Here is a 19,846-nt window from a genome sequence, read left to right as displayed (position 1 = left end):
GTGTGTGTGTGTGTGTGTGTGTGTGTGTGTGTGTGTGTGTGTGTGTGTGTGTGTGTGTCTGCATGAATGGTGATGGCAAAACCATCCAACATACTTTATGTCATGTCAATCATGTTGAATGATCTAGAATTTCAACAATGTTAGTGCTTTAAATGATTCCAGACCCCAACTGTATATTAAGGGTTGTTGGGTGAGATTTGTGAGATTTGTTGTGCACTCATTTTATTACACCATGCCCTCAATTTATTGAACTGTACCAAATCATGAACTCTACGTTTGGAGAGTAGTTCGAGTTTCTGATTTTATATCAAGGGGAACTTTGTATGTCAAATATATCTCAAATTGGTCCATTGTGATGTAGTTTCTGTGAAGAGGGCAGGATATCATTAATACAAGTTAATTAAAAAACACATGATTTAAGAAAAGGAGCACATGATTGAATCAAATGAGCATACATTTCAGTAGCCTAAAACAAGTGTAGGCCTACATTTTCTCACAATGACACCTCCTGGGCTAGTAGTCTACTCCAGAAATATTCGTCTTATGATACGGAATATTGATCAAGCCTATCCAGCATGCTCTGAATTCCTGTTCAGTGTCACTTAGTCTTTTCTCACTGTTGTTGACCTAGGCTTATTGCACCACAGCCATATGGATTATTTTGTAGACCTATAGTCTTAACCCCGGTAGGCCTATCACTGAACTTGTCACTGATATCGACAGGCACATGCAAACTAGATATGTGGGCCGACTTATTTTATGGCCAATAGGGACATATTCTTCGGCAAACTATTTATTTTCATGTTATCTTGCTTGTTAATGGAGGAAAGCCATTGCTGTAAATATGTGTTAAAAACTGAGAAAATTATATTAGGCTACATACATTTAATTGCAGAACTTTCAAAACATGCGCAGCAGCTAAAGCTTGACCGCCACAGCCTGACAGCATGTATGTAATTTCAGAAGTAACCACGAGGGGTCGAGGTGTTCTGTTGACGTGGAATAGGAAGCACTGCAAACATGGCGGCGCCCACAGCGGAGCAAGAAAATTGCGTAGAGAGAGAGATGAACAGTCTCTCAGTGTCTGAAAACACATCTGCATCAGATGACGATGAAGTTACTGACTATCTAATGCAGTTTGTAGAAAAAGAAATTGGTTGCGACCTAAAGGCATTAAGCAAAGTTAGTGGTATGCTTGAGAAACTGAAGGCTGAAAACAAGGGTCTGGAAGAACAGGTAGGCTACGTTAAGACAATCTCTTACTTACTCCCAGCTATGACGGCAAATCAAATGAGTTAGTGTGTCATGATAGTCATATGTTCATGACATAAAAACTGATGTCAGTGCATCTGTTAAGTTCACGGTTATCCTACAGAGTTATGGCCGCGACGTGACGATGCTAAGAAACCATATGCCATATTATTCTACGTCGCTAATGTCTTGTTCAACATGACAGGTAATGACAGCATCGAGCTCGGTGCCACTGCGAGTGTCCGCTGCCCTTGAAACGGCAGAAAAATCTCAGTCAGACCTGGAAAACTTACTTCAGAAAGAGAGGATTCTCTCCAACACATTGCAACAACATCTTCAGGGCGCACAGAGTTGGGCAGACAGCCTTGGACAAACACTTGGCCAGTTGGACACCATAGAGAAGCACCTGAAATATTTACAGTGTTTAGCCCGCATCGAAGAGCTCAGGTAAGTCAACAAAGAAATGTGTTGGGCATGTCTGCTGACGATGACATTTTGGCACAGGTCTTCATACGGAAACTTTGTGTCATTTATCCAATTTCACAGTGACAGTATTCAGCAATGTTTAATGACCAGTAGCACATGGGAAGCTGTTGGAGCCATCGGCACTATGGCTAAGTTGGACCTGAGCCTGCAGGAGTCCGGCTGTAGCCATCTGCAAGCTTTCCTCAGAGAAACACTACGCTTTTGGCACAAGATTCTAAAAGATAGACTTGCAGGGTATTTATGCCTTTAATTGTTTAAGTCAACATAGCATAAAGAATGGGTCCTTGTTTTCAATTGTGTTCAATTCCACTCTCTCTTTCTCATTAGGGACTTTGAAGAGGTTCTCACACAGTTGCAGTGGCCTTTTATCTCTCCTCCAACTCCCTCCCTCTCTCCAGCTCCTAATGCCCAGGAGCTCAATAGCCAGCTAGAACTGCTGGTATCTCAGCTCCTGGCCCTGCAAACCTCGTATCCTTTTATGCATTCTCACTGTTATATTTCTACTCTCCAATGAATGACTGGGGAAGTTATTCTAGCTAAATCTCAAGCTTAGTGCTGAATATTAACTCTATTTGTTGATATATAAAGCAACCAGTAAATATATAATCCATAACTCCATTCCCAGTGATGATTTAATAACAGAGGAGCCATCATCTCGGTTGGGCCTTCCCCAGTCTATACCCATCTCTTTGCCCATCAAGATTATGCTGGTTCCTCTCAGCAAACGATTCAGGTACCACTTCACTGGGAATCGGCAAACCAACTCCCTAAACAAGGTCAGCGCTTCACATTAAATATGATATGGTACACTTTTCAGATTTGACACTACTATTTTTCTCAACATTGTCCATCTCTGTCAACTTTTTGATTTTCGTTTCTAGCCAGAGTGGTACCTAACCCAGGTCCTCATGTGGATGGGAAACAACTCTAACTTTATGGAGGAGAAGATCCAGCCTATACTGGATCACTCACAAGCCAACATCAATGCTAAGGTGTTATTTTGAAGAGTACTTTGAACAGTGTTTTTGATCGGATGATGGTCAGACATAAAACTTAAAACTATGTTAGTTTAAGTACAGTACAGTATGTAGTAGTACAGTGGTATGTATGTTATATGTTTTCATGTTATCAAGGCAATTTCATACCTTTTGGTGATTTTGTTAGATGATGGCAAAAAAGAAGGAACTATCTATTTTCTAGGCTATTGTGAATAATGCACAATAGGGTATGATTGTGTTGGCTAAATGATACTTTTTGTCATATACAAGCTTGACAACTATGGACATTTTTGTCTGGTTTAGGTGGAATTGTGCCGAGGCCTCCTGGCTCTTGCTCAGGAGAAGCTAGCGTTGGACGCTTCCCGGCTTCTGTATGATGATGCTCTGTTCTGCCACCTGGTGGATGAGGTGCTTCAGTTTGAAAAGGAGCTGCGCACCACACATGGCTACCCCAGCACCTTGCCTGGTGCCCTGCACATCCTGCTGGAGGAAGCGGTCTTCCAGAAGTGGCTCAGTGTGGAGAGAAAAAGTGAGCTCATGCAAGGGCAGCGCTTTTGCAGTGTCCTGACAGTCTTGTCATTTTTGGCTGATCTCACAATTGTACTTATGGCTGATCTCACAATTGTACTTATGCCTCCATCGTAGTGGCACTTGAGAAAGTGGATGCCATGCTGTCAGCAGAAGGAGCTTGGAGTTCCCAATACAGAGACATCACAGACATGGATGAGCTGAAAGCTCCAGACTGTGCAGAGACCTTTATGACGCTCCTGTTGGTCATTACAGGTAACATGCATTTGCAGCAAACATAACACATGGCGTCCAACACATGAATAGTTTAGAACTGTATGTCAGTAGGCAAGTACTGCTATCCTTCAGGCAGCATAAATAAAATGTACACATCATGGCGTTCCTCTTGCTGCATTGACTATGAGCTACTTGTGTATCCACAGCTAGCCATATTGCCTCATCCCTAACATTTTTGTTTGTAACATTCAGTTCTCTATGGTGTAATGCTGCAATCCATTAACATCGTCCGAGTTGGAAAGTGGGAAATCTCCCAGCTGTCTCACGTCATTTCACCGAGACACCCCCCCCCCCCCTTTTGGTCTTAATTTCAACTGTCCACCTCGGGGCTTCTGAGAGTAGACGAGCTGACCGAGGAGAACCTTACGACTTGACAAAGAAAGATGGCTGTCTGCGCCCATAATTGATAGTAGTTGAGATGTAGTGTAGTTCTTTATATTTGTGCTACATTGCCCATTTTAATGTCGGTCCAGTCCGGTCACCAATGTATGCATTGCACGGACTTGCTGTGCACACAATACAATGTAAAGTTTTGTTTTTGAGCTAAAGAGGCTAGTGTAAAGAGAAACACAACAACACCTCAGATTGAAATTGTAAGTGTGATGAAGCTGAAGCATGAAGGCAAGTGTGAATCATCCCATAGCTAGTTTAGATGAGCCACAAGCTTGCTCAAGCACTACCGAGACTCCTGCTGCCCTGGTGGCGTCCATGTTCTTCCCCACAAAGACAAACTGGAACACTACAGCTGGGTAATTATGTCACATTCTCGCATAGAGAGGGGGAGGGAACAGCACAAATGGATAGCACCACAAGTGTAAGGTGTCTGTGAAGTATTGAGTCTTATAACTCCTCATGCATGGTTCCTAGATTTTTAGTGTTGGCCATTTCTATATGATATGCTGCACCCAACTCAACAAACACATGCCAACTGTTTGTGAAATTCATTTGTAGCTGTAAATCAAATTCCACAGTTGCGGTTTCGTTTAATGAAAATAACTTAACAGTATTCCATCAGCACCCATCAATGTCTTCTCTCCTCTCAGACCGCTACCGCTCCCTGCCCTCCCCACGGGCGCAGCTCAGCTTCCTGGCGCTGCAGAGGGAGCTGGTGGATGACTTCCGTATCCGACTGACACAAGTCATGAAAGAAGAGTCTCGGAACCCACTGGGCACTCGCTACTGTGCCATCCTCAATGCTTCCAACTACATTTCTGCAGTGCTCATTGACTGGGGTGACAATGTAGTAAGTTATTTTGCCCGGTTGCCTGTGTTTGTGTATGTGTTGTGGTATACGTGAGTTGTCTGACCCCTGTGTTCTCCTTCAGTTCTTCTTGCAGCTGCAGCAGGCTGCAGTGGCCCTCGGTGAGGAGGTGCTGGGGCCCATGGGGGCCACAGAGACGGGGCGCCTGGCGTCTCTGGAGGGCTCCCTGTTTGAAGAGCTGCTAGGCTTGCTGGAGCGACTCCGTGGGGATATGATGGGTCGGCTGCTGGATGCGGTCATGAGAGATGTGCGGGACAAAACGCAAAGCTACATACGCGACAGGTCAATTCAAAGTTATTGTCCTTCGTTTCCGATTTGGCTAATCTAAGGAGACATTATACAAACAGTTGTATTACTGGGGAAACTTGATTTGGAATTGACCCTTCGGTTTACCATTGGGTCTGAAGTTCATTTGGTTGATCTGTTGCAGATGGCTTTCCTTGCCCTCCCAGTGTGACCAGGCAACCATGTCTTTGTCCAGTTCTGCGTGTCCCATGATGCTTTGCTTGCGGGACCATCTGCTGCAGCTACAGCAGCTTCTTAGTCTGCCTCTGTTCCAGATGTTCTGGCAAGGTTTGGCTGAGAAGCTGGATCTCTTCCTTTACCAAGACGTGAGTGCTGTGCTGAGAAGGTTCAGATGGAATGTTCTATTGCACAAGTAATAAGTAAGCAAGTAAATACAGTAAGAGTCTCAGTGTAATAGCTTTTTATTTCCTAACGAAGGTTGTTTCTACATTTACCTGGCACAGCTTATATTGTACAACCATTTCAATGAGGGTGGGGCTGCACAGCTACAGTTTGACATGACCAGGAACCTCTTTCCTCTGTTTGGACACTATTGCAAGAGACCAGAAAACTTCTTCAAACAGTGAGTATACTAGTGGGTCTGTTTGTGTGTGAGATAAATGTACACATCAAGATATGGTGACAGTACCTTAAAACCTTAAATTTTATTAAATAAAACGCTTGTCAGATCAGAATAGTCCAAGATCTGGTGATATTTCAGGTTTAAGGGAGATGGAGTTCAGTAACCACCTCTGCAGGTAGATATGAACATTGTAAATGTAATGCAAATGCATAGTAACATTCTCCCTCTCTCACTCTGTGTTAGTGTGAAGGAGGCCTGCATTATCTTGACGCTGAATGTGGGCCCGGCCCTGCTGCTGCGGGACCTCCTCAGAGAGACGGAAGAGGAACTGTTTGCTCCAGAGGGTCAGCAGCCCAGCCCTGAGTCTGCCCTCAACGAGCAGGGTGTGTATCGGCTGACTCCGTATGACGTGTCCATCCTGCTGGGGCTCAGGGCATCGTGGCCTGCGCAGTAAAAGGATCACCCTCAACACCTCCCAAGGGCTCATGTGACCTGCCCCTGCAACTCCACCCCTGGGGTGCCCATACAGATGACTTAATGACTCATGTTTGATCACTGTGATTTTTATATCAGTTCAGCAAATGGATCTCCTAAAGGCAGTGACTCCCGCCATCATGCAGAAATGATTGCAGCTAGATAACTTTTGTCAGTTCTCTATAAAAATGTACACACACACATACACAGATTTCTCCAGTTCATATGATGTGCAAATGTTAAGTTGAACACTTGATGAATCAAGTAATTTAACTGTCAATATGCTTTACAAAGACTGGGATTAAATGTTCATATGAAACTGGACATTTTGTGGACTAGCTAAAAAAACATTTTAAAATGATCAAATATTTCAGGAAGGTATTCCAAGTATGTGGTGTAGTGAAAAACCTGGGTTAAGTTAACCCAGAGTAAGTGGTAAACCTCCTATAACAAGAGATCATGCCATTGTTTTGTTTGGAGAATAAAGCCGTACTGCTCTTCTATTAGGAGGTTTACCACTCTGATTTAGATTACCTACTGTAGGTTTTTCACTAAAACTCTTACCCCCCCAGTAAGAGTTTTAGTTAAATGACAAATGGTACTACAACCCCTTCCAAAAAACTGATGCTTCACCACAGGTTTAAAATGTTCCAAAATACTTTATTTTTTATATTTATGTTAGTCATATGCAATGAAAGTTTACATGGATGATCACACTTATCACTACATGAATATTTTACAACTGTCATAACATACACCGTCATAACATATGTGTTTATCACTTGTAAAATTCTGGTTAGTGCTGCCTTGTGAATGATTTAAATAAATACTAGCAGTTCTATGTATAAATAACCAAATTAAAGAAAGTAATTTTGTAAAACAGAACTCTAAAATGCATTCATTTCACTTGACCAAAACCAATCCATTTGGAAGAAAAACTAGCCTACTACCCAGTGATATAATTCAAAAGCAAAAACATCTGTTGCACAAAATATGAAATCCAATTTGTGATAAGAAATGAACAAGAATGCCTTGAATGACTTCAATCCAAGCAGTGAGGGGAACTGGGGGATATTCCAAGTACATGGTTTGGTAAACAAACTGTAAGTTAACTCAGAGTAAGTGGTAAACATCCTAATAGAAGAGCTCTATGGCTTCATCTGCCTAAAAAAACAATGCAATAGAGCCCTTGTTGTAGGAGGTTTACCACTCACTCCGAGTTAACTTAGTTTTTCACTGAACCACGTACTTGGAATACCCCCCAGACCTCACCGGGACAGTGTTTATCAGCATTAAAACAAAAACAAGAAAACTCGACGTTCCTCTACAGTGGCCTGGGTAGCTATTAAGCTGCTGTCCACATGGGGTCTGACTTGGTTCTCACGCTACACAGTCACCGGTTCTCTCTGGTTGTTCTGTCGTTTTACCACAAACACTTTCTGTCCGGAGACTGTTACTGCATAGACGTAGTCCTCAAACATCACTATGGAAGAAGAGGGGGTGGTGTTAATAAAATGCAATGTACTGCTTTAAATGAGTTAGAGAAGGGGCCACCAGTCCTTGATTGGGTATGAAACCACTTTCACTTAATCATAGTATTGGACCAGATGATACATAAAATACGATAAAATTAAACTACACAAATAACAGTAACCAGTAACAATACAATCAACTCATGAGTTAGTTTGACATTCTGGGCACACATGTTTCAATACACTCACATTATATTCAAAGAAACACTAAAAACAATGCCTTGCCATTGTTTGACATCATTTCAAAATTAAATCCCCATTAAAACATGAATAAGGCCTGCAATACTACAACTTTACACTAAGTTTTATGAACATTTAATGAACGCAGTTTCTGTGTCATCTTGTATGTACACAGATCCATGGACAAACAAACAAAACATAACCTCTTCAGCAGGAGAAACCACCCCACATAATCTTCTAGTGTGGAATAACAATTTTGACATCTTAATATAATGTCATTTTAACCTTAAAACACAAAAATATCTTGTCGTAATGTGAATAGGTTTTATGTTATAACCTGAAACTGGCTTTTTTTGGCTGGCTTGGCAACATTACACACAGCTTTGGATGGATGGTTCCCAGGACCCCTCAACATCGGGACCCATGAAACTTGGTTCCCAGGGGCCACATCCCACCTGTACTGGGTCCCCTGAGAGGTAGTGGTTGTCATCCTACATCCTCTTAACATCTGACACCTTCCTACCACACTGTCCCATGCAACTTGCCCACTAAACCAACCCTAACCCTACCCTGACCCAGGGAGCAGTTGGCAAGTGGATCGGGAGTGACCATAGGAAACACTAGATTCACCAGCAACAACTGTCCAGTCCAGTGTTTGTTCCCACTGCAAACTATTCATCAGAACGTTTGAATTCAACATGGCGTGGTATTAAAAATGCGTTTAAAGGTTCACTCCACCTCACCTGACATGCGTTTGAATGCAGGCTCAGATGTTCCTTGGAGTCGAAAACGGCAGGCAGTTCGCACCATTTGCATGATAACTCCTGCTGTATGTTCATCATTCTCTAGTTCACCCGAGGACTGTAGGTGACAAATTGTCAAACAGTTCGTTGTTTATGAATGATTGCACAAAGCTTCACCACAATTTACGACACACGCAATACACTCATATGTTGCTCGATAAGATCTTGGTCAAATTCCGGTCAGGCAACAGTGATCAACGAGCAATAGCATGCAGGCTAGCTATAATAGTCGAGAAGAGAGCTACGTTCCTTCCCAGACCATGCAAGAGAACTTACAGCTAATACTCCATCCTCGCTGATGACAAGATATCCTATTTGATCCGGTATTCTTTCAAGGCCTTGCGTCAATGCAGTTGTCTGAAAGAGGGAAGGAAAGAAGGGCAAAAAATAGATCACACGCTACTTAAACACCGTAACTCTAAACTACTAACACTCAGCTCAGCCGACAGGAGAGCAAGGAAAGAGCGCACATAACAAACGTTAGTGATCATTCTTATATCCACCCATAAGGACTGAGTCAAATGCTAGTAAATTTACTGGCAGAGAACGAAGTGATATTACCAAAACACTGACTCTACTACTCACGTTTTAACATATATCAATGTTGAACACCCCCAATAATAAGATTTTACCACACACGTTTCTTACCATCTTAACGTCTCACTTGTGTTCAGTTCATAGACCTAGAAGAAAGGTTCAGCTTCCTGTTGTCATTCACGTGATAACAGTCGCGTTTTAATGACGTCAGATCAGTAAATCAGCTGACTAGCTTCTGGCTGGAAAAATATACGTTAAATCATTAATTTATTAATTGAATTAAACACACACGTAGATGCGTAAATAGATAAACCAACCTAATAAAAACCATTGATCTGAAACAGCAATGGTGGAGCTTTTTACTCTAATATAGACTAAACTATAGCTCAATCTAGGATTATGGTTTTTGTGTGCCCACAGAGGTTGGCCTCCTACAGTTTTACGGAGTTGCCTCGGTAGCCTACGGTTGAGCTGTAGCCCAGTAGAAAATATTGATAATTTTCACGGAGGTTTCAGAGCGGAAGTAGGACAGTCAGCTGACAAGAACACATGATTCATTCAGGAACAAGACACGACTCCTGCTAAAGCTTCAGAAAATATTCTACATAGAAATCTTATTAGAAGGATTATGGCTGGTCGAGGAAAATTAATCGCTGTTATTGGCGACGAAGATACATGTACTGGGTTTCTACTCGGTGGCATTGGTGAACTTAACAAAAATCGAAAGCCTAATTTCTTGGTTGTCGAGAAGGACACCAGTATCACTGAGATTGAGGAGACGTTCAAGTAAGTGTTTTGAAAATGATGTGAAGTGTGAAGGTGTGAAAACCCACTGCTGTAGCCTACCTATCGATGTCTGCCTTGCCTCATGAATGCAAGGGACTAGCGAGTTGGTTAAACAGGTGATCAGGTCCAAGAGTAACGGGTTTTGATGGGCAGCATTTCCGTACGTTCTTATTGGAGTAGCTAACCAGCTAGGCTATGCATTTTTGGATTTGATGACAATGTGTAGCAGCTAGCACATATGTTTCTGTCTGCCCAAGGCCTACTGAAACAAACACAGTCATCGAGTTGTATGCTTGTCATCATTAGGCCTATATCAGACCAAAATGGGTGAGCCTCGCTCACCGCAGGTTTGCTGTGAAATTCAGTAGCCTAGGCCTAGGCTGACTGACTACTGTGCACTTCAAGCCCCATGGATAATCAGAGATCTCGTTAGGCTAAACTTAAAGCAATGGACGAGAGTCTTTCCCCACTATGTTACGCTACCTGTCAATGATTTCTTTGCTTAACATCTTCGACTTAGGCTACCGTGTTTGTTGTGTCAGTCGTCGGAACATTGAAAGTGTGGCCCAGAGCCTAGACACATCTACATAGCCTAATATATGGCTCGTGTGCCCCAGTCATGACCTTGGAATATTAAACAAACCTAGGCTACAAGAAAACATTCATCTTCAAGGGCATGGCATCCAAGTTTACTTTCCTTTAACACTTAAATTTCCATTGGTTAACTCGCATTTCTTTTTGTCCAAAAGGAGTTTCCTTGCTCGGAATGACATTGGAATCATCCTCATCAACCAGTTTGTTGCCGAGATGATTCGTCACGCCATAGATGCCCACATGGAATCCATCCCAGCTGTCCTGGAAATACCCTCTAAAGAGCATCCTTATGATGCTTCCAAGGATTCCATCCTGCGTAGAGCCAAGGGAATGTTCTCTGCTGAGGACTTCCGATAAATAAGAATATGGCATGGACAGAGGTAGAAAGAAGACAGCCAGAATCCATGAGCTTGCTATAGTGAAGTGTATTATAAGTGTCACTGACTGTGTTCCCGATGTATTTAATTGTTTTTTCTCTTTATTTGTCACAACTTTACTCTATCCAAGAAGAAAGTCAAGTCTGTTGTAATTTTAGGAATCCATTGTTTCCCCATACATATGACACTGATAAGAAGGCGGGCCTATGTTTACTTTGTACACCATCATTTGTGGTACTAATCAAAATGGAAGTTGTCAGTTTTGTGTTTGTCGTCTTCAGAATGCTGTTGGTCATGTTGCTGTGGCATAGTGAACCCTCTTGTTTTCATCCATGTCTTGTCATTTGGGTTGTTTCGTATGTGTAGTGAATTTAATTTGTCATGTGCAGTGAGTTTAATTCATGTATAAAACCATATGTTCCCTTGTATCTTTCTTTTTGTTTGTTTATTTGTTTGTTTGTCTTTATATGCTGATGTCAAAACACAGAGGACCTATTTCAGAATTCAGTCTAGAGTCCATTATTGCTCTCTGAAACATTTTACATCTCCATTGACTCATACCCTCCACTACCATACTCGGTTGGGTTAATCAGACTATCTGCTGACTGGAGCATGTGACATGTGACATCAGACCCAGCTTGAAATTCTATAATTATCTTATTGTTTCCATTCCATAAAACTTATTCTCACTTAAGCAATAAGCCCCGAGAGGCCGTGCGTTATACTGTATAATCGAACAGCTAAGGGGCGTTGTTAGGCACGACGCGAAGCGGAGTGCCTAAAACCCCCTTAGCTGTTCGATTATACAGTATAACGCACGGACTCGAGTGGCTTATTGCTTTTCTAAAACGGTTACCACATCGATCTAGCAAGATTTCATGAAAGAAAGGCACAGCAACGAAAAAGTAACGATGTATTCATAGATAATCATTCTTCCGCCAAGAAATATATTCCCTGCATATGAATGGTCGCTAAGCAACAACAAGACGCAGCCACTGCTAGTTTTGTGCTAGCGCATTACTATAGAACGAAATGCGGTCAAGGTGTGTGTTTATCGTCCTATATACAACGGCATCGAACGCGATTCAGCCAATCATAATCAAGGACCGGAACTATCCGTTTTAGAATGGAAAATGAATCAGTTGTCATCTGTTAAATTGTTATCCAGTTATTGGGAGGCACAAGACACATAAGGGATTTACCTACTTTGTCTAGATTAGTGTTTTTTTTTCTTTTTTTTTGATGAGCAAGGCTACAATAAAATGGCCGACTGGTTTGTTATGCTGATGTTAGATGTGTTAAATTATTGTACCATCATATATCCAAGAACAGTTGTTGATTAAAATCTATGGCTATGCCCTTTCTTGTATTTTGGTATGATTTAGCATGAGATCCACTCATTGTATGTAGATGTGCATGCAATTTATTTTTAAAAACAGGCTACACTGACACATCAGTGGGGATTTTGAAATGTCAGTGTTAAAGGACAAATACTCTGTGGCCGCTGGAAGAAACATTGCTAGAATGTAGAGTCTGGGCGTCAGTGAAGCTACCATGTCCTTGACGGCGACATGTATCTCTTATATGACCTCTACTTATGAGCTAGTCCCAATATCACGTAACATCAATTATATTTGAGGTAATGTCAAATACTTTAAAATATTTAGATGTGTAAAACATGAAGCTCCCTCCTGAAATGATGGATTTGTTAAGGAAGGCAATTTTTGTGCTGTTTTGGGGGTTGTGCTGTTTGCCACACCACAGTACAGGGAAGAGTTATTCATTTATTTCGTTTTTTAAAAAAAAATATGGCTGCTAATGTAAAACAACATATGTTGACATGCACTATGGTTTGTTCTTTGATGAGATTCATTTGAATATTTTCTTTTTCTTTTTATAATTGAGAACATAGAAATGCAATGCCTCGACAGCAGACGTCATGCAGCTTTAATCACGCTGAGTTACACTGAACATAAACTCCATTTGACAAATAAAGCCAAGGACAGTACATAGGCTGACAGACCCAATGCAACAAATGACACAGTTAACTAAATGGTTCAAATCCGTTCATGCCTGTGAGTCTCTGAAACAGAATGAGTCCATGGTCTGCCAAGTCCAAATATTTTCACAACACTGAGGAGTGCTCTCATTACTCTTCTGTGTCCTTGACACTGTCATTCAAAATGTCCTTCAGTTAACCAAAGACAAACAGGCCTATCGGTCAGGTTGTCCAAAACAGATATAAAACATCGTTCATTGAAAAAAAAAAAATGGCTAGATTTTGGTCCATAGGTCTCTTAAGAGCCTCTTCAGTTGCTGATTATGCTCAGTGGCACTATGAGTCCAGCCTGGTCATTCAGTGCATTGCTTCTCGGTTGTGTTTTTGGATTTCCCATCAGCTTCAACAGTACACAGAGTGATACAAGGTAAGTTACTATACCAAGAGCCAATTCGTTAAAAAAAACTGCATTAGGAACTATCAATTGGATCTTTTTTTTTGTCAAAATCAGTATTCTTAGATAAGGGACTTTATGTTTTAGTGTTCCTACAGAGAGGTTCTAAATATTCTCATGTCATGTTTCTTGTCTCTAGAAGTGCAAATCAATCATATGAAATGAACACAAATGGAACCAACTCAACACCTTATGCAATGTAAGATCTTTGAAAATCATTATTATTCTCACTATATCACTATAGAAAATTATTGTTATTTTCAAGAACCCTATTTGGAATACAAGCTGTAAAGGGATATTGAATGAGATACAAGAATAATTTATTTTGCGTCTTCTCTCCGTGGTGCAAAAGCAAAACATAAATACACTAAACAAACAACAACAACAACAACAAACACGATGGCCTTTTCCCTGGCTAGGTAATCATTACGATTAATCAGTCATGTTGTTTGATCCTTTTTTAACAGATTTGATATAGACCTATCTTTTAACCGGAGTCTTGTGGATCTGCCACGAATGTGAGGATTTTTTTTCTGTGACAAGCTATATATTGGGTCCATATTAGATGTATGATGAATAAATAATAATAAATGAATATTTTTTTTTCTTTTTTAGGGAATCAATCATCAGGTATATATGTGTCTGTCTGTCTGTCTGTCTGTCTGTCTGTCTGTCTGTGTGTGTGTGTGTGTGTGTGTGTGTGTGTGTGTGTGTGTGTGTGTGTGTGTGTGTGTGTGTGTGTTTCTAAGCTAAAATAACTCTGATGAAATCATTTTATTATGTTTTATCTGTATTCAGTTTCTTTTCTGATTTTTTTGTTATTCTTACATTGTGTTTGATCAACCAAGTGGGTAAGTAAAACCTTTCGATATGTGTGTGTGTGTGTGTGTGTGTGTGTGTGTGTCTGTCTGTCTGTCTGTCTGTCTGTCTGTCTGTCTGTCTGTCTGTCTGTCTGTCTGTCTGTGTGTGTGTGTGTGTGTGTGTGTGTGTGTGTGTGTGTGTGTGTGTGTGTTTCTAAGCTAAAATAACTCTGATGAAATCATTTTATTATGTTCTATCTGTATTCAGTTTCTTTTCTGATTTTTTTGTTATTCTTACATTGTGTTTGATCAACCAAGTGGGTAAGTAAAACCTTTCGATATGTGTGTGTGTGTGTGTGTGTGTGTGTGTGTGTGTGTGTGTGTGTGTGTGTGTGTGTGTGTCTGTCTGTCTGTCTGTCTGTCTGTCTGTCTGTCTGTCTGTCTGTCTGTCTGTCTGTCTGTCTGTCTGTCTGTCTGTGTGTGTGTGTGTGTGTGTGTGTGTGTGTGTGTGTGTGTGTGTGTTTCTAAGCTAAAATAACTCTGATGAAATCATTTTATTATGTTCTATCTGTATTCAGTTTCTTTTCTGATCTTTTTTGTTATTCTTACAGTGTGTTTGATCAACCACGTGGGTAAGTAAAACCTTTCGATATTTCATTTTCACTATTCTACAGTCTATATGCCAAATGTTTAGCTTACAATAGGCCTTTCAAATTGGATTTTTTAGTAGCCTACAGGTTCATATATGAAATATATACTGCTGAAAAAAAAGTCCATCAAGCTAATTCAGAGTAGGCCTATGTTTGCCAATAATGTAAATGTTGTCTCTCTTTTCCTTTGTAGTCCTGGATGCATGCTACCCACATGTGCATTAAGTAATCTGGGGAATTCTCTGACCACAGGAGATGAAATAGCTGGAAGCTTAACTTCAGATCCCCATGGAATTGGAAAAAAATGAATTAAAAAGGCCTGTGTTTAAAATATGAACCTGTAGCAGGATGTCAGAGAGATATTTATAGGTCTGGCCTTCTTGATGTCAGGCTCCTTGACTGAGCGAAGTTTAGCTAATTTAGAGTTGTCATGTTAAAGGATATGTAGAGAAGAGTTTCTGTTGTTTTAAAATAGCATAGGTCTAGGAGACTTTATGTTCATTATTGAAATACATGTTTCCAAAACAATAGCCTAACAAAAGACCAATTAAAAAAAAGTTTGGGTCTAATTTTTCTATTTCTGCTTGCAAAAAAAATGTGCCCGCACTGTAACATCATTTAGAACCTTTTGTCAGCTGAGGTTATGCCATCACAGAAGTTTGAGAGTTTCTTCGCATTGGACATCTCCAATGTCAATGTTACAACGTTATATATAACACGCAAATATCTGCAAACATTTAAATGGAAAATAATACAAAACATCAGCCAAAAGTACAGGAATGACCAACATGGAATTTAACATGTAAAGGACTGTGTCATAGGGTGTTCAGAGATAATGACATTAACAGATTTTAGAATGGTTGAATAGTGCAGCATAGATTTCATTGTTGCTTCTAAATCCTTTAGCATTATGATTCTTTTATTGCATGGAATGTGTCACGTTTACATGTGTTGGCAAAATGAGATGTTTATTTTCTCCATTCTTTAGCTGCCTTGACTTTTACTCGCGCGCACACACACACACACACACACACACACAGCACTATTACAATCAGCTGGAGTTCAATGGGTGTTCTAATAAAAGGTAGAATCTTACAGGGGTGCTACACCAGACGCGTAACCAGTGCTTGAAGTGGGCCGGAACGCAGCGGAACGCAGTTCCGGAACTTCTGTATTTTCGTCTTTTGAGTTCCGCCACTTTTTTCTGCGTTCCGGTACTTACTGAAACTGATCCGAGAACCTGATCCTGCAGAACCTGACCTTTCTAATGGCGATAGCCGCTAGTTTCTATGATGAACGGTTTGCGAGATAATTAGCGTTGAAAATTACAGTCACATACAAAAATGAATGTCACATTCAGTTCTGCGTCATACCCATTCTTCTCTGTGAAATATTTGACGATTTCGTTACTGCCCTATGGCAAACTACATCAAAATAAACAGGTGATTATACTGATTCCAATGGCGTATAGAATGCCTCTGTATAATTAGCTGTAATCACGAAAAATCCTTTTTGGAAATCACATCAAATTTCCATACCTCTCCATGTCCCCTACTTCAAAATAATTTATTTTTCATATCGGAAGTTGTATTCAGACCCCTGTTTGTCATATAGCCATGGCAGATGCTTGATATGCCATTTCAGGACCCAAAATAGCAATAGAAAGAACACTTACAGTAACACTTATTCACTTGTTCTGACTTTTGACCTTGAGTCTGTTCTTGGCCAGTTATTGTTAATTAAATCAATGTAACAAGTAGGCTACAGCCTATGTCACAGTTTTCTTCATCTGGGCCTTTAGCCCAAAGGTTTCTTTAAGGTTCTAGGGCCTTTAGCCCAGTCTATTGTTAGGCCTACAAGTGGCTATCACACTGGTCATGTTGTTTTAATGTTTTTTCAGTATTCCATTTGTGAATTAGAAAAAAGTAACCTAGGCCTATAGGTTATTGCTTGAAAGAATGATTAAATGTAAAGTTTTTCAACCAACACATCTTAAAGACTTGGTTTCACCGCACAAATGTCAAATGAAACTAATGAAAATTAGAGTTCCTGCACTTATTTTTTCCCACTTCAAGCACTGCGCGTAACTGAAGCGTTCCGTTCGCGACGCGTATGTAATAATCACTATAATCAATGGAAGTAGCTACACAGACGCGACAGTGAGGCGTACATTCTTCTAAAATGGATTTTACGCGTCGCGAACGGAACGCTTTAGTTACGCGTCTGGTGTAGCTCCCCTGCTACCTGCCATGATTATTGATGCCATGAAAAGAGAAAGATCAATTCTGGCGTTGATCTGAACAATTTTTTTTACAGCTTGCAAGTCACATTTGCAGTCTTTTGCATTGCCACCTTGCTGTACGTCCCTCGCGTTACTCTGATATTTTGAATGAGGCCATTGGTTCTTGCAGGCTGGATGTGGCCTTTAGGGGAACCTGCATAGCGCAATCGATCACTCGTGTTCGTTCTGTTGTGATGTAATAACCACTTGTTGACGCAACTTCATTCATAGCCTACACGCTATGACTACGGCCACGTCAGTAGGAAAATCATAACACTGGGCTAATGTGTGATTAACTTAGTGGTTCAATATTTCGCCATTAATAGCCGCGGCTATTATAGTAATACGGCTAGATGGACTCGCAGAGACAAGACTTTTGGAAAGAAGCTGTTTTAAAAGAAAATCTGCTTAGAATAAATTGGTTTCGTCAGAACTGGATAAAACACCCTAAACCACCATCGAAGGAACGCAAGGTGAAATTGCCCAATGTTGCTGAGCCTTCGGGAGAAAAGTCTTTGCAAAGTCAAATAACAGAGGTGAAAGTGTCCAACCCGAAACCTCTTGATCCGGGCTCAGATACAAATATAATGAGGCCTGTTTCTAGCGAGACCAGGACTGAATTATATAAAGGTTTCACGAAAGAAGAGACGGGTCGGTACAGGTATCTCTCACTAAGGAAACGGAAGAATCCAGAGGACAAATATAATTACCCTGTCACCAGCAATTGGCAGTACGGTTGGGGCCTAGGTAAGTGTTGCTCCATCCTGTAATTTTGTCATAAGAATGAAAATGCCTCAGGATGATGATGATGATAATAGTGATGATGATGATGATGATGATGATGATGATGATGATGATGATGATGATGATGACGACGACGACGATGACGATGACGATGATGATGATGATGTCAGTCTGAATAGGCCTACATTGTAGGCTATTCCTCTGTCGCCTACCGTTTGTGTTAAATGGGCCCTTTAATTGTCAACAAATGCAGAAATCTGTGCCTAGTGTCAATTATGAACAAACCACAGTCTACACATTTGGGGTATATGTGAAATGACAGAACAGTAGATATATTTTCATTATTTACGTTTGTTTGTAGGAGACAGGAACAAGGCCCATGTTCCGATATATGCCAAAAATGCCATCGTAAGGGAGAGTTTTTACCGAAAAAATGGAATATTTCCACGGAGCTCATCCTCGGACGTTGTGGCGTGATGCATCGAGACACAAAAGTTCAGCAGCCAAACACTGTTGGAGTTGGTGGTGCTGATGGCACTCGCCTGCCACGGAGCTGACAGCTGACTAAACCCTTCAAATAAAAAAAGGCCTACAATGAATCTCTGTCGTGTGGATAGTGAATTTAAGAGGGATTTTCATTAGACTTGATAATTGAATGTGAGTAACTATTGAAGATGCCTGGATGTTCTTACTTGTGTTAGGAGGTTAGTTTTAGAACAGTGGTTCTCAAAGTGGAGTCTGGGGTCCCCTGGGGGTCAGCAACCCATAACCAAGAGGTCCGCAGAAACAATTTGCTTTAGATTGATAAAGTTGTGGTTTATCACTTTAAAACAAAAAATCATATCCACAGATAACAACCCTTTCACCAATACAAGAAGCAAATTGTATCTATCTGCTCCCACCCACATTAACTTGAATTTCACTGCAGGTCACGAAGAACCATACCAACTGCCGCTTAGCTTGGCTTATTTTTCAGATAGCGAGCTAACGAATGTGGAGAAATGCCATCAAGTGATGCAAAATCCAAAGCTGTCCAAAAGACCAAGTAACATACCAGGAAACACGGGATAGTGAACCTGGCCACAATGTCAGAGAATACAAATGGCATATGCTATTGTACAATTATGAGTGGGTCCTCGGAAAATGTTCTCCCATACAAGGCATCCTTGGAACCAAAAAGCCTGAGAGCCTTATACAGTAGGCCTATAGTAAAACTGACCTCAGTTATCAGTGTACATTGCCATATTTATCATCATATTTATTTGTTTGTTTAATTATCTTTGGCTACATTTGACACACTCCTAAAATTAATATAAATTCAATTTCATTTCTATTTCACTCATAGAGCGCCAAAACCTTACACGTCTGATGGCGCTTTACAGTGTTAAACAACATTAACATTCTTCTCTCCACTGGGGGGTGCTAGGCCTGCATGTACTAGCTCAGGTACCTCATCTCATGTGCTAAGGACAACACCAACTGTTGTTCATCTAACCTTTGTGTCAACAGTTGCTCTGTGTGTCAGCGTATTTCAAGATTCCCTTAATTGTACTCACACACATGCTAAAATGATCTACGTAGGTATGTCTGAACATTCCCCTACTGAAAGGCCCTGACTCTCAAACAACACAGCAGACCTGCTGAAGTGCTGCCAGATCGCTCCTCTACTCTGCAACAACCAAGTGGGGTTATGCAGAGTATGCTCTCCAAAACATCACTGGCCTACTAGTCAGATCCTCCAATGCTGTTTGAAAGGTTTAATTACAATAACGTATTAATGGCAGGTGTTCTTTTTTGCCACTTTGATGATATTGCATGTGTAAACCTACAGTATGTAAACCCTTGCTCATCTGAAAAATGGCAACCCAATGCCAATTGTGTCAGAGACACAATAGTGGTAATAAAGCACACGAGTCGTGTGTGGGGTGTGATTCCCGTGCTTTAGCACCTGATCTAGCACTGGCAGG

The 19,846-nt window shown here is 40.9% G+C and overlaps 5 protein-coding genes across 5 annotated transcripts; 4 read left to right on the top strand and 1 right to left on the bottom strand.

Moving 5' to 3' along the window:
• Positions 1-1,005: 1,005 nt before the first annotated feature.
• On the top strand, positions 1,006-7,027 carry rint1 (RAD50 interactor 1). Its single transcript, XM_062517682.1, has 13 exons — positions 1,006-1,236; positions 1,457-1,698; positions 1,798-1,971; positions 2,065-2,205; positions 2,363-2,513; positions 2,619-2,729; positions 3,039-3,264; positions 3,381-3,518; positions 4,583-4,782; positions 4,865-5,082; positions 5,231-5,411; positions 5,550-5,668; positions 5,912-7,027. The coding sequence occupies exons 1-13, from the start codon at positions 1,021-1,023 to the stop codon at positions 6,120-6,122; spliced, it is 2,328 nt and encodes a 775-aa protein (XP_062373666.1). The 5' UTR covers positions 1,006-1,020; the 3' UTR covers positions 6,123-7,027.
• On the bottom strand, positions 6,782-9,441 carry lamtor4 (late endosomal/lysosomal adaptor, MAPK and MTOR activator 4). Its single transcript, XM_062517685.1, has 4 exons — positions 9,306-9,441; positions 8,934-9,014; positions 8,598-8,715; positions 6,782-7,625 (listed from the first exon to the last, which is right to left on the bottom strand). The coding sequence occupies exons 1-4, from the start codon at positions 9,306-9,308 to the stop codon at positions 7,528-7,530; spliced, it is 300 nt and encodes a 99-aa protein (XP_062373669.1). The 5' UTR covers positions 9,309-9,441; the 3' UTR covers positions 6,782-7,527.
• A 295-nt stretch (positions 9,442-9,736) lies between these two features.
• Positions 9,737-11,379, top strand: atp6v1f (ATPase H+ transporting V1 subunit F). Its single transcript, XM_062517684.1, has 2 exons — positions 9,737-9,980; positions 10,730-11,379. The coding sequence occupies exons 1-2, from the start codon at positions 9,823-9,825 to the stop codon at positions 10,929-10,931; spliced, it is 360 nt and encodes a 119-aa protein (XP_062373668.1). The 5' UTR covers positions 9,737-9,822; the 3' UTR covers positions 10,932-11,379.
• Positions 11,380-13,227: 1,848 nt separating this feature from the next.
• zgc:193726 (uncharacterized protein LOC561161 homolog) lies at positions 13,228-15,423 on the top strand. The gene is made up of 6 exons (XM_062518314.1): positions 13,228-13,377; positions 13,544-13,603; positions 13,872-13,922; positions 14,020-14,034; positions 14,816-14,836; positions 15,048-15,423. The coding sequence occupies exons 1-6, from the start codon at positions 13,274-13,276 to the stop codon at positions 15,160-15,162; spliced, it is 366 nt and encodes a 121-aa protein (XP_062374298.1). The 5' UTR covers positions 13,228-13,273; the 3' UTR covers positions 15,163-15,423.
• Positions 15,424-17,287: 1,864 nt separating this feature from the next.
• Positions 17,288-18,478, top strand: LOC134062424 (protein SPMIP1-like). Its single transcript, XM_062518418.1, has 2 exons — positions 17,288-17,882; positions 18,241-18,478. The coding sequence occupies exons 1-2, from the start codon at positions 17,489-17,491 to the stop codon at positions 18,354-18,356; spliced, it is 510 nt and encodes a 169-aa protein (XP_062374402.1). The 5' UTR covers positions 17,288-17,488; the 3' UTR covers positions 18,357-18,478.
• Positions 18,479-19,846: the final 1,368 nt, after the last annotated feature.

This window comes from Sardina pilchardus, chromosome 17 (genome assembly GCF_963854185.1).
Source record: "Sardina pilchardus chromosome 17, fSarPil1.1, whole genome shotgun sequence".
Lineage (NCBI taxonomy): Eukaryota > Metazoa > Chordata > Actinopteri > Clupeiformes > Clupeidae > Sardina > Sardina pilchardus.
The sequence above is the reverse complement of the archived record's forward strand: the minus strand, read 5'-3'. Positions and strand labels throughout refer to the sequence as shown.